This window comes from Zeus faber, assembly GCF_960531495.2.
Source record: "Zeus faber genome assembly, chromosome: 18".
Lineage (NCBI taxonomy): Eukaryota > Metazoa > Chordata > Actinopteri > Zeiformes > Zeidae > Zeus > Zeus faber.
The window spans coordinates 3506565-3520347 of record NC_137210.1 but is presented as its reverse complement, the minus strand read 5'-3'; the positions used below and the strand labels follow the sequence as shown (position 1 = coordinate 3520347).

Genomic DNA, 13783 nt, shown 5'->3' with positions numbered 1-13783 from the left:
GATCCCAAGTAGGCTCTCCCCCAGTACCTTTAATCTTCCCTATCGACGATTTTCCGCTTGAGCAGACGCAAGACGGCACCCAATACGGCCCTTTGAGGGGGTAGTTAAAATCGATGGTGTATTGGGTGCCCATTCACTCCCCTGTATTTTCCAGTGATTAGGGACAGATTATATGGAGTGTACCATAACATTCAGACAGGAGAGGAGATAACCCAGCTGTTGGTGCCAAAGAGCCACCTGGAAATGCTCTTCCAGGCGGCTCACCATAACCCAATGTGTGGTCACCTCGGACACAATAAAACATGACAGCAGATAATGGCCCGCTTCTATTGGCAGGGTATTTGGGCAGATATGCGTAAATGGTGCGCTGCGTTTCCTTAGTGCCAGTTAGTGAACCCTCCGGTTATGCCAAGAGTGGCGTTGAGGTCCCTCCCCCTCGTCGAGGCCCCGAAATACTCGGTATGGACCTCATTGGGCTGTTAGACCGTAGTGCCCGGGGGAATCGTTTTGTGTTAGTCCTAGTCGATTATGCAACCCGGTACCCAGAAGCAGCGCCCTTGCACAGTATTGGGGCCAAAAGTGTGGCGCAGGCGCTGTTTCAGGTCATCTCCTGAGTTGGGAGTCCGAAGGAAATCCTGTCCGACCAGGGCACTACCTTTATGTCATATACACTTGGATAACTTTACAAGTTACTGGGCATCCCCTCAATTTGGACTATCATTATCCATCTCCAGACCGATGGCTTGGTGGAGCGTTTTGATAAAGTGCTGAAAAACATGATTTGAAAGTTCGTTCATGACAATAGCCGTAATTGGGACAAGTGGTTGGACCCCCTGTTGTTTTCAGTGTGGAAGGTTCCCCGGGCCTCTACGGGATTTTCACCCTCTTTGGCAGGAGACCCCGGGGGTTGTTAGACCTAATAAAAGAAAACTGAGAATGAAATATAGTTTGTTATGGACCCGAGAGCAAAGTTACACGCGCTGATCGGCCGTTATCATGGGAGAATTTGCGCCGGGCTCAGGAACGTCAGCGCATCCTATACAACTGGGGGGCTCAGCTCAGACAATTTGCTTCCTACATCCAGCTCTAAATTGCTCGCAAAGTGGCAAGGGCCATTTGTGGACACACGGCGAGTTGGCGAGTTAGATTATGAGGTTGAATGGCAGTGTGACAGGCAGGGGGTGACCCAGATTTATCACCAAAACCTCTTAAAAGAATAGAGGGAGAGGGCGTCTGGGGCTCTGGGCCGAAGGTTCAAAAAGCGGCCAAACATGCCACGGCCCTGTTAAGTGACCATCTCTTTCCGTCCCAGAGGGCGGATGTGGCTGCACTTCAGCCTTGCTTCTCTGATGTTTTCTCCTCTCTGTCAGGCCTCACGTCCCTCATACACCACCTTGTGAACAGAGAATGCACCTTCATGGGGTGAGGGTGCGCTCTCGGCCATATCGCCTGCCTGAACATAAACGCAAGATCGTGCAGGCGGAATTATGGGCCATGCTGGTCATGGGCGTAATAGAGGAGTCCACGAGTGACTGGTCTAGTCCTATCGTGCTTGTGGGTAAGCCCAATGGGTCGGTCTGGTTCTGCGTAGACTACCAAGGGGTGAACGCGGTGTCAAAGTTCGATGCCTACCTGATGCCCTGGGTCGATGAACTTCTCGACCGGTTAGGTACGGCTCATTTTTTCATGACACTTGATTTAACCAAATACTACTGGCAGACATCCTTGTCTCAAGAGTCCACTCCGTTTGGCTTATACCACTTTCGCACACTTGCGTTCGGGTTGTTTGGTGGCCCAGCCACCTTTCAGAGACTCATGGCCGCGTCCTGCGTCCGCATGTAGCATACGCCGCATCCTACCTAGATGACATTATGATTCACAGCAACACCCTGGACCGGCATATTCAGGATGTGGGCTTGGGTTTAACCCAAACTTCTCTCTCCCTTTCTGTCAGCAGACTGACACGTCAAACAGAGGGCTGGGTGTGGTCTTAGCCCAGGAGGTGGAGGGGACCGATTGGCCGGTGCTGTGCCTCAGCCGCAAGCTCTCAGAGCAGGAGTCGAGGTATAGCACAGTGGAGAAGGAGTGCTTAGCGATCAAGTGGGCAGTCGGCTCCCTCTGCTACTACCTTCTGGGACGAGCTTTCACCCTCTGTTCAGACCACATCCTGCTGGAGTGGCTCCACGGCATGAAGAATACAAATGCCCGGATCACCCAGTGGTACCTGGCTCTCCAGCCCTTTAAATTCCGGGTGGTCCATAGGCCGGTGGCGCAGATGGTTGTGGCTGACTTTGGCTCCTGCTCTGGGGGGGGTCGGCTGTTGGCCGGACGGCTCCCTGGCTTAAGTCAGGCGGTGGGGGTAGGTGGTGGGCCAAGGAGCGTGGTCAAGCACCGGCTGCGGACAACAGCACAGTACACTTTCCCTCGGCTGCCAAGCTCCCTCGAATTGGCCTAATCAGCGCCCGCACTGTGTTGATTGGGCCGACTCGAGGCAGGGAGATTTCTTAATGTCTTGCAGAGGGGATCAGCGCACAGGCTCGTCAGCCGACCAGGAGCCAAAGCCAAACGCCATTCCTACTGCGCACAAAATCATCCTCATCATTATTATCATCATTATTATTATTAATTATTATTTATACGTGTGGACAGCGAGCCGTTCTGTTGGACCTTTAATAAAAACTCTCACCATGTTGGCGCACCGTGACAGAAAGGACTCCGTCTCCCTCCCTAAACCCTTACCTGTGGCCAGAGACTCCCACACTACTGATCAAATTTCCATTGATCTTGAATTTGAACTTTTTATAGAGAATTGTTTTAAGAACTTGTCTAAAGGGGAGGGACGGAGCGCCACGGGTGCCCCCCCGTCCGTAAATATGATTAGCCCCCCCGGTTCCTGGTGCCTACCCAATGCCATTAGGCTAGAGCAGAGGTTCCCGACCACAGCGATAATTGCAGACCAGCTCAAATCAAAACAGTGACACTAAAAGATGCACCAATCGCAATTTCCGATTTTCCGAAGTCTGCCCTGTCGATTCAGTTTCTAATTTTCATTGAATTGTATGCTCATTATAAAACATTGACTATTAAATAACTTTTACATTATAGTCCGATCATTTGGAGTTTATATCCGTGATCGGAGAAATCTTATCATTTGGTCTCATTGGGTATATCTGCTGTACGTCAATGACAAATACATTGTGTGACCTGATCACGTTCACATAACAGGACAGTTGCACAGTGTTGGTGTTATCACATTACATTTGTCTGTAACAAATGATACAACATGTTACTATTCTTAAATTCAGTAATCACATTATAGTTACAAACAATTATGTCATTACCTGTTACTTGGGTTAGTCTACATACGTGATTTATCTAACTAATAAAGGAAGGAATCTCTGTCTGTCTCTGTATGTTTTGTGGTGGTCGGTGAAGTAAGACAAAGTTTGCTTCAACAGTCTATTTATTGGCTAACCAAATTGAGAGACAAAGATTTACTCAGCATGAAAATAAACTTTGGGGTCATAGAACTCAACAGCAATGTCCATCACGGTTTCAGTACTTAATTCCCCAAAACACTTACAACATAAACAGGAACGACTACAAACAATTTAACAACACTAACAATCATGCACAACACTTTGTATACGATGTATAAAGGTGCAGTGTGCAGAATTTAGTGGCATCTAACGGTGAGGTTTCAGATTGCAACCAACTGAATACCCTCCACAACATGTCGACCCCTTCAGTTACCACAATAGTGAGATTGCTGATAACGACACTGTGCGTTCATTATTCACAATGGAACAATAATAGAACATGAGACTGTGCCTGAGTTCCAATAACATAGAATATGGGACTGTCACCAAGTTTCAGTATAATGCAACCTTTAACTCTCACTGAGTTGTATTTATTTATTTATTTATTTATTTAATTAAACCTGTGCCGTCAACATGCTTGGCATACAACACAGAGAATTTCAATGCTATTGCAGCTAGGATAGAGTTAATCTGCAAGTGGAGTTCAACTTCTCACTCTTTATTCATTATTTTATCATCAAGAACTGCTTCAATAATTCTGTCCTGTGGACGACCTTTGGGATGACAAAACTTCAAGACTTTACTGTTCCCTAGGGGAAATTAATTTCCACTGTACCCCTCAGACAACAGTACATACAATAGCATGCAGCAACAACATACCATAACAGACAACAGTACACACTCAGGCCTGTTCAGCGAGACCTTTTGTTCAAGGTGGCTATGGCTGTGTCTATGGCTATAGTCTTTGGTGGCTCCTTTTTTGGGTCATTAGTGTGCTGATCTTTTGTCCAGCTCTGTGTCACTCCGAGGTATTTGAAACTGTCAACCATATCGACTGTTTCGTTATTGATGAGAATGGGGTGCTGAGGTGAGGGGGGGGGGCAATTATTATTTCCTTTGTCTTGCTGACAAGGGGTGGAGCTTATCCTCACACCACTGTTGTGATAGTCCAGAGCAGGGCACTGTGAGTAGGGCAAAGATGACTCTGTCATCTGAGTATTTGAGGTAGGAGTGATCGGTCACTGGTGGAGGCATTGGTGTAAAGTGTGTACAGGAATGGGCTCAACACAAAACTCTGCAGCGCTCCTGGGTTAGTGGTGAGTGCAGGTGATGTGGTTGTGCCCACTGTACAGCTTGCAGTCTATCACCAAGAAAATTGTGCATAAGATGGATCAGACGGGGAGAATGTTGAGATGGTGTAGCTTCTGGATCATTAGATGTCTTTGGATTGTATTAAAAGCAGAGCTGAAGTCTACATAGAGAATCCTGACAAAGATGCCCAGGGAATCCAGATGCCAGAGGAGATGCAGCAGGCAGGCAAGATCACAGCTTTTTTGTGACACAGAACCACCAGCAATCCCCCTCTGGAGAATGATCTTACCATGTTTTGGTCTATAAACAACTACTCATCATTACTTCTCCAGGAGGGGGAGAATCACCGTGGTTGAGACAAATAAAAATAGAAACAAACAACAAACAACAAAACAACATGTAACCTCAAAAACTAACATAGAAACACCAGACGACAACATATATCGACAAAACATAATTAAGTTGTGGCGGGCCAAGGTGGCGTGGTCAAGCCGCTGCTGCAGGCAGGCAGTGCAGGCTCCCATCCCAGGTAGCCGCTCAGCTGCTGCGGATCGGGCGAATCAACGGAGGGACTCTGCTGATTCGTCCGATCCCAAAACCAGGAAGTAATATATGGTTTGTTGTCCCCGCAGTGAGGATCGGCGTGCTTGTGGGACATGGTACGACCAGGCGGGACAAGCCCGCTATCAAAGCAGCCGGACATGTCACGGAGGGATCGCCGCTAAGCACAGATCTAACTGACTTTTATCAGTTTTTATCAGTGCATTCTTTATAGCCTGGTTTTGGAATCAGACAAATTAACAGAGTCCCTCTGTTGATTCGCCCAATCCGCAGAAGCTGAGTGGCCCTGGGATGGGAACCCTGCACCGCCTGTCTGCAGCGGCGGCTTGACCACATTATATATTTATTTATTTAAACTGAAAACATGAAATTAACACAAGAAATTAGAGTGATCATGTCTCAAATCAAGTTATAAGTCTTTAACTTCCAAGTCCAAGTCAAGTCCCAAGTAATTTATTTTCTGTTAAGTCAAGTTGTAACTCATCAAAACAGTGACTCGAGTCCAAGTCACAATGACTCGGGTCCACATTTCTGTCTCAAATGTAGCGCTTCAGAAGTGGGAAGTTGACCATCTCAAAAGCAGCTCCATAGAAAATTAATAAACCACCACAATGGCACCAGCACATGGATCAAGTAAAATGAACCATGAAACCAAGCCAACTGCTCCAGAGAGTTCCCCTTGACTAAATGCCCAGCTGTTTTACAAGCTCAAATGCAATACCTTTCCAGCAACCGGATTGCCAGCACCTTCCTTGAAAGTTCTTTAACGACCGCAGTGGCAACAGCACACGGATTGTGGAAAATGGGCCAGGCAGCAGCCAAACACGCAGCTTGTAAGTAGAGAGCAGCACCTCATGCTGCTGAAGACGACCCGCTGCAGCCACGGCCAGACTCCCGACCTCGGACTTGTCTTCTGTCCACAATACAATCTGCTGTGGAGGCCTCGGGTCTCACAACCACTCAGACACGTCGATGCCCGGGCAGATCCAGCAAGGTCCTACTTTTGCGTGGTAAGATTACTCCATTAAGACTGCCCAAAACTGCCAAGATTTGATTAAACTGTTGCTCATTGTTACTCAAGAGAGCCTTGCTAAAAAAAGGATTCAAAAATTGACTTGAAGCATATAAAATGCACTTTAAATTCTGCTCAAGACAGGAGACAGAGATAGAGGCAGAGACAGGAAACCAAACACACAGAGCTGCTATCGTGGATGGATATATGGATAAAACTGTCTAGACATTATAATACTTTAAACAGGATCTTACAGTATCTTGCCGATGGACTTTTCGGCCGGCGGGGGCTATATTCATTCGTGACTTTAGTACCTTTCCCTGTTGTTACTTGTAACATTTTCATTTTTACTAGAAACATTTTAAATTAAACTATCTACAAGTTGTTTTGACTAGTAATTTCTTATGACAGGTCAAAATACGTTACTCCTCTTTCATCTGATGACGTAAATAGTCTTACAATCCGTCACGTTGGCCTACAATCCTCAAATTCAATACAGCTATGATCACTATATTGTGAAGCTGGGCTTAGCAAATGACTGACGATACATTCTGAGGCTGCTTGCTTTAATGTTCGTTTTAAACACAAAAAAAACACATTAAATCCTTCTCATGATACCACCATAACGCAAAATGTCCAAAATGAATTGACACATATTTGCAGAGAATGTGAAATAATTAATTTCAATATTAAAGTACGCAATCCCTACTATGAGGCCCACATGTTATTTTTGACTGTGATAATATTTTAGTGTTTTTTCTCTGCTTTGTTCTTATCAAAAAGTGTATTAACGTAATGCATCCAGACAACTGAAGATGGCACGGTTATGGTAATGAATGCACTTTAGCTTAGCTTTCATATTTTTGAAAGAAATATTAATTTTAAACATGACAATAGGGAACGTAGTGACGGTGTATGCATTTTTGCATTGCGTGTTCGCCATTTTACGCTAAGCTAAGCTAAAGTGAGAACAAACTACACGGATACCTCTGTGTTTCAATTAGCGTTGAAAAAAAGCTACAGTGGTCCAAATATTTGTCCCAGGATAATTGCTTTGGCAAGTGTTCACAGTTTATCTTAACAAAAGGGACACGGAGATGTTGTGGATAATTTCTATTTGGGTGGAAGGCAGGCTGAATAAGCTCAATAAGCAGGGTAGAATTCAAACACTAATGTAATGACTAAACACCCTAAATATACTGTGCGACGGATGGTAACATCTCAGCTCTATTTGGAAAATAATGATTGTTGTTCTCGTGCGTATTTCCAGGATGCCTGGACCGGGCATTGTTAGGAACGATTCTGGTTGCCATTTAGGATTCTTATCCTTCTTAACAATCCAAATCCGTATCGATTCTCTTATTGATGTTCCCGCCAGGAGGGGTGGCTACTTCCTACTCCTCCGACTACTTCTGGTCTAAACAGCTTGACATTATTTGCCATGTTGTGTAGAAGGATGGATGCATTCATCATAGTGTATTAATAGTTTGTAATAGATTATTTATTAACTATTAAATTGATGCGTGTTGGTTTGTAAATCATACATGATTGAACAAAGTATTTCCCTCAACATTCACAAGAGGAATCATCATTGTGGCTTCTTATTGATACTGGTGATTCTGAAACATTACAATACCTAGCATTCATTTCCTGTCTAGTTGTTTTGCCCCGGCCAGCGGACTGCACAAAACATTCACCGTCCGCCATTCTTTGAAGTCTTTTTTAAGAGAGCGGGGAAGATGACTCACCTAGTGATGAACCCATGCAAGTGCCTCCATTCAAGCAGTAATCCGTGCAGTGGTTGACTTCACAGCGCTCTCCTGAAAAGTCTGGCCAGCAGTAGCACCTCCAATCGCCCTTCTCATTGGCGAGGCAGCGGCCTCCATTCTCACAGGGCGGTCGGCACAGTTCCCCTTAAAAGAAGCCCGAACCCACCACCATTAATGCGAGGCGCCACCGCGATTAAACCCATCACACACATCGACTATTATAGGCCAGTAGTGGCAGGCTTGGTAGGAGTTAGCTACAACAACGAGTTATTTCTAGGAGTGCGGTGTGCTAGCAATAGCAGGGCGTTCCATCGTGATCCTGATGACACTTGATGATACATTAATGTTACGTTTCCATTGCTAAATACACATTAATATAAATGGTGATATGACCTTTGTTTGATACCTTTTATTTTATGCACTCCATAATGTCACACACACATCGGCTGCGTAATAACGGCAAATCTATGCAGGTGGAGCTGTTTACAAGTGGATCGCTAGGAGCATCACAGCAGAACAGCATACAGGTACGGATTAGTCAAATGTAGGGATGTGCCCGGTATTTACCTGTCACAGTAACATGGCATAGTATAGACATTCGCTGCCAACCAGCAAAAATCCAATCCGTTCTAGATATATTGGGGATTGTCTTAGCATATGGAAGAAGTCTGTGACACATGTCTCATCAGGAGCAGACAGGCATTGTTCACAGCATGTCGATGAGCAACGTCATGATTTTACGGGCTAAAAAAACAGGGGAAGCCTACCAGAGATGTTAACATCATTGCAGGTTCCGTTGACAAGAACCTTCCCCTCTGGGCAGGTGCACTTTGCCCCCGTCGGGTTGAGGAGACACATGAAATCACATGTAATTCTCAGACAGGGATTGGTGGCTGTAAAGGAAACAAAGACTCCTCAGTTTCGGCCAGGTCAAGAGAGGGTTAGAAGCGGTTTTGCTAGTTTGCCTTGTTTAAAAAGAGGATATGTATTCATAATACAACAATTTGTCTGAAATAGTAAACAAACTTGTTTCGACATCCTCTGACTGAGGGCTGTTATTTTCTTGAAGCACAGAGAGGCGAGTGACCAGATTGAATCTATGAGAAACGCGGCATCTACTTCTTCTAGGAATCTGGATATCTTTCTGACATTCCACACGTTTAGTGTGGAACAGGTTTATTGCAAAAATCATTGGGAGGTGGAGGAAGGAAAACAGAAAAAAAGAAAAGAAACGGTTGTTTTGCTGGAGACGTTGAGCCTTCATGTTGTAGCTTTTCTGCGAGCCGTGCAAAACTCCAGCCTACAAGACAAGCGTAATGAGTCACTGGGGAAGGGGGTAGCTGCCCTTTCGATGAAAGGTTTTAAAAAAGAAAAAAGTTATTGAAAAAAAAACAGAGCAAGAATGATCTTTGTGACGCTCCGCAACCAAGAGGAACAGATGTACAGAAATCTCAGGGAGGGTGGGGGGGTAATTTTGTCTTATGTTAAACACCTGAAAAAAGAAAAAAAAAATTTAAAATATTACACCGCCTACCGAAGAGGATTCGATTTTAACCTTGAGTTGGATTACCCCAGGCTAGGTGTCTACATCGCACGCAACAACTCAGTCGGAGGGCGGCATTGCGCCGCATTAAAAACACTACGCATTTGTCTTATAATACCGGTTTGTGTGTGAGTGTGTACTTGCGGAAACAAAATTGAAGAGAACTTACCTTCTTGTTGTTTGTAGCGATGGGCGATGAGGACATTCGTGGGCTTTTCCACACCCAGATGGAGCAACTCCACCGAGTGCTTGCCGAACTTGTGGATCCTGAAGGTCTCATGTTTCATACCCGTTCCGTAGACGTAGTCTTCAAATATATCAATTCTATACGGCTGGGAGATTCCTGTAAATGTTATCGGTGGAAAGTGAGTGTGCAACATAATGAATGATCGTGTTCAACCCAACCCCCCCCCCACGCAACACATGGTCTAACGCGAACATTGTGTCTTGGGGCAACTCATGAAAAGCGGAGAGCACCCTGAGCTTCGTTGTCCAGGTGTGTGCTGCCCGGGGGCAGCACAGACGATGCTACTGGCGCAATCTTTTTATAAAAAATTAACTTGAGGAAACTAAAGGTCTACATCAATAGTATGTGCTTAGAGAGAGAGAGAGAGAAAGAGAGAGAGAGAGAGAGAGAGAGAGAGAGAGAGAGAGAGAGAGAGAGAGAGAGACCCTATCCTTTTGTTTCCCAATTTGGCTTTACCGTGCCTGTCGCTGATTGTCACCAGAGGGTCTGAGCCATCCAATCTAATGCTCCCTATCTCGGAGAGCTCGGGATCAGCCCAATACAAACGTTGGTTGAAGTAATCAATGGCCAGTCCTGCGGAAGGATGAGAGGTAAAATAATTATTTGCTTTATGAATTGTAGAATGATCTATATGAATTTCTTCATTCCGGGGGGGATGGGGGCGTGGCGCATTGGGCAGGGAGACCCTCGAGTCTCGATAGCTTTCTCGAAATACTTAAACATAATCACACAGTTAGGTGTTAAGGGTTACACGTGTGTGCACGAGACGATTACTGATTTCTAGAAGCCATCTTTTGTTGGTCACGTTCTAACTAAGGTGGAAAATAAAATCCTAAACAAAACAACTATTTTTTCTCTTACACTTTTAATGGCATCAAAACTTTTACTATTGTGCGTGAGTTTATCATTTTAAAAACAGAGGTTCAACTTTAACTTCCAAAGCTGTGTAATTGAACACCTGGCTTGGGCAACTAAATAGGTTTGTGTTTTCCGTAGATGATGAATTCCTCCTTCTGTGACCAAGACAGAGCATGGGTCCCTCGAATTAAAGGAGGCCAAAGGAGCTCTTCAGAACTAGATCAGCACTAAGTGTGTCCCTTAAGATTCCTCGACAGGGTCTAGAGTGGCTCAGAGATATTCCTTTCCTCATTACCTTGGTCTTATGTTCTCAAATATGCAGCTGCCTTTTTCTTCCTGGTTGCTTTGGTGAAGAATTCATGGGGTGCATAGTTTATGTCTGGTAATATGCCAAGTCTAGCTGAAGTGTTTATGTAATGACTTTAGTTTTGTTTGCTATGCAGCATACACTATACAGTACATTTTTTCCTACAGGCATGAAAGTGAAGTGTGTTTCTAGGCATGCACATCAAACTGTATCGATTCACATTTGTGCTGGATGATATTGTGAAAGTATTGGCTGTTGTTTGGAATCCTATTGACCTGACAATGTATGAGTTTACAGTGTAAATATCTACCAGTGGGCCTCCGGAGGTTTTTCTCCAAGAGTATTCTTCGCAAGGAGCCGTCCATGGCTGACTCTTCGATATGGGAGTGATCTCCTATTACGCTCCAGTACATCATCCTGCAAAACGCGCAGGGGGGGGTCACTGTTAACATCACCCTGTGACTTGGTACATCTACTTTGTTGAACTTTGTAGCTTCTCAGTAAAGAGATGATCACGGCTGTGTTTGGGTTTTTGGCTTAACGGATAACTCAGGAAAAAACATGATATCCAAATAGCCTCAAAAATGTATTTCACATTTTGCTCGAACTGGGTGAATCTGACTTGTAGGTACAACTTCAATTGAACCTATAACTACACAGACGAGGACGAATGGGTTTGGCGATTTCAGCAGCATGCATTGCCTCTTTCCAACGAGTCAGTTTGTCAAATTTATGCCAAGCTAGAGCTACCGCAGTCACCTGAAACTTAAGCCCCAAAGTGGACAGTAGAATACATGCGCAAAGGGATCAGGGCTGCTGAATGTAGTGCATAGTCATCATCTGTCCTAAACACTCACTACTAATTTCCAAGCTGCTTATGGACCCAACGTCACCCTAATATATACCGTTTGTTGGGAGCTTTGTGGGTAAATATGGCCAAGCAGCCGCAGGCCCAAGTTCACCGTGCTCAACAAGTGAAAAGGCTTCAGGCAGTTTGACAAATTAATCAGGGTTTGGCGGATCCCATGAGAATGCTATGCCCACCTGCATGCACAGAGTTACAGTTTACAATAAATCATTCTTTGCTTCTTACAGTTTGGAGGAAGACCCTTTCCTATGGTGAGGTCCATACAGAAAACATATCCTTTTTGAGATCAGCATAGAAGAACTTCAGTGGCCTGACCCCAATCTCATTAAATACCTTAACACAGACTTATCATCAGGCCCAGTGACCCAACAGCAGTGCCTGGCCTCACTAATGCCCTTGTGGCTGAGTGGAAGCAAATCTCGGTGCGGTGCATTTTTGTGAAAAGCCTTCCCAGAAGAGTGGAGGCTGATAAAGCAGAAATGATATCTCACTCCATGATTTTGGAGTTGGAAATTTCATTAGCAGGTGTCCACAATGTCATGTAATGTAGTGTAGCTGTAAAATTCCAAGTGTTGGGACAACCTTACCCTCTGGCTGGGTTGACAGCGATGGCGTAGGGTTCCCCTGCTATGTCTGTAATCAGGCGGGTGCAGTTGGGTCCCTTGAGCTGGCCCACATTTATGGAGTACCTTAGCTTAGTCCAGTGGGCTGTATAGTAGCTGAACCAGTGCATCCTTGAGTGATCCGTCCAGTAAATATTGCCTGTGATCCAGTCGGCTGACACATCCCTGGGCCGACGGAAGTCCGAACACTGGAACCACCAAGTAACAAAAGTCAGGCGTTCCACTCCTTCTCTTGCACATAGATTTGATTGACTGATTTTTTTATCTAGATTTTTCTCTCCAACTAATGAGAGTGAGTTGATACTATGTACTCTTATGCAAGAGAATCAAACCACTGTGTTTTATTTTTTGGATTGGGTTACCTGTGCTGTTGACCACGGCCTTTTATTCACAAGAAGCTATGTAAAAATTATAACCTTTACTGTTTAGAGGATAGTAAACAAGACCATGTCAGTGAATACTGGGTTGGTGTTAACAACTCAATTACAATTGCATATTGTTAAAAATTACGAAACTGACATTTGCTTGACTAGAACCAAAAATTTGTATTGGTTTATTTAACAAGTGATATGTATTTTGTTAGTGCTAAATGTAATTCTGGAATATTTCCAAGTTAATGTGTTGGTGAGGCAGCATTTAATACACATCTTAAATGGATTTAGCAAAAGATTAATTCAAACTACATAATTTCAAGCATGCAAGCAAGGCACAAACACACACACACAGACACACACACACACACACACACACACACACACACACACACACACACACACACACACACACACACACACACACACACACACACACACACACACACACACACACACACAGACAAACACATACTCCAAATCTCAAACATAACCACTTTATCTCAAATCCATTGAATATGTCAGGGAGAAGAATTGCAAATCAACCGACGAGACCTTTGGATATACTTACAATGTTTCTGATATTAGTTTTAGTTTGACTTCTGTCTAGGGTTTCTTTGTAAAAAAGTCCACCAGGGTTAAACTGGGTAGCCCAGATAAACTTTTGGTGGTGAAACAGAGCGTCCATCCCAATAATGCGGGCATTGTCCTCGATGCGAGTGAGTACTTTGTGTCCGTGGCTCTGGTTAAATGGATACACAAAACTTCGGATTTCAGTGTCATTAGCTATGTAGAGCACTCGATCCTCTGGTCCTGCCCGATGAGTTATTAATATGCGAAGAAAACAAAAAGTGGCTAAATTCCACTGGGGGTTTTGGACAACAGTGTGATCACAGTAAAAACAAGTCAAATTTGACAAAACAACATTTCTATAATATATATATATATATATATATAATATGCATATGATAAAACATTGTATTGGTAATGTGT

The 13783-nt window shown here is 44.4% G+C and overlaps 1 protein-coding gene across 1 annotated transcript in view; it reads right to left on the bottom strand.

The window, feature by feature from the left end:
* lrp1bb (low density lipoprotein receptor-related protein 1Bb) overlaps positions 1–13783 on the bottom strand; it is a gene marked incomplete at both ends in the record, with an annotated part of 302444 nt that overhangs the window by 17015 nt on the left and 271646 nt on the right. The window contains 7 exons of the mRNA XM_080019511.1: positions 7953–8117; positions 8741–8866; positions 9686–9859; positions 10220–10336; positions 11239–11345; positions 12384–12607; positions 13362–13603. Of these exons, the coding sequence (XP_079875637.1) occupies positions 7953–8117; positions 8741–8866; positions 9686–9859; positions 10220–10336; positions 11239–11345; positions 12384–12607; positions 13362–13603 (1155 nt within the window). The remainder of the gene's footprint in view (positions 1–7952; positions 8118–8740; positions 8867–9685; positions 9860–10219; positions 10337–11238; positions 11346–12383; positions 12608–13361; positions 13604–13783) is intronic.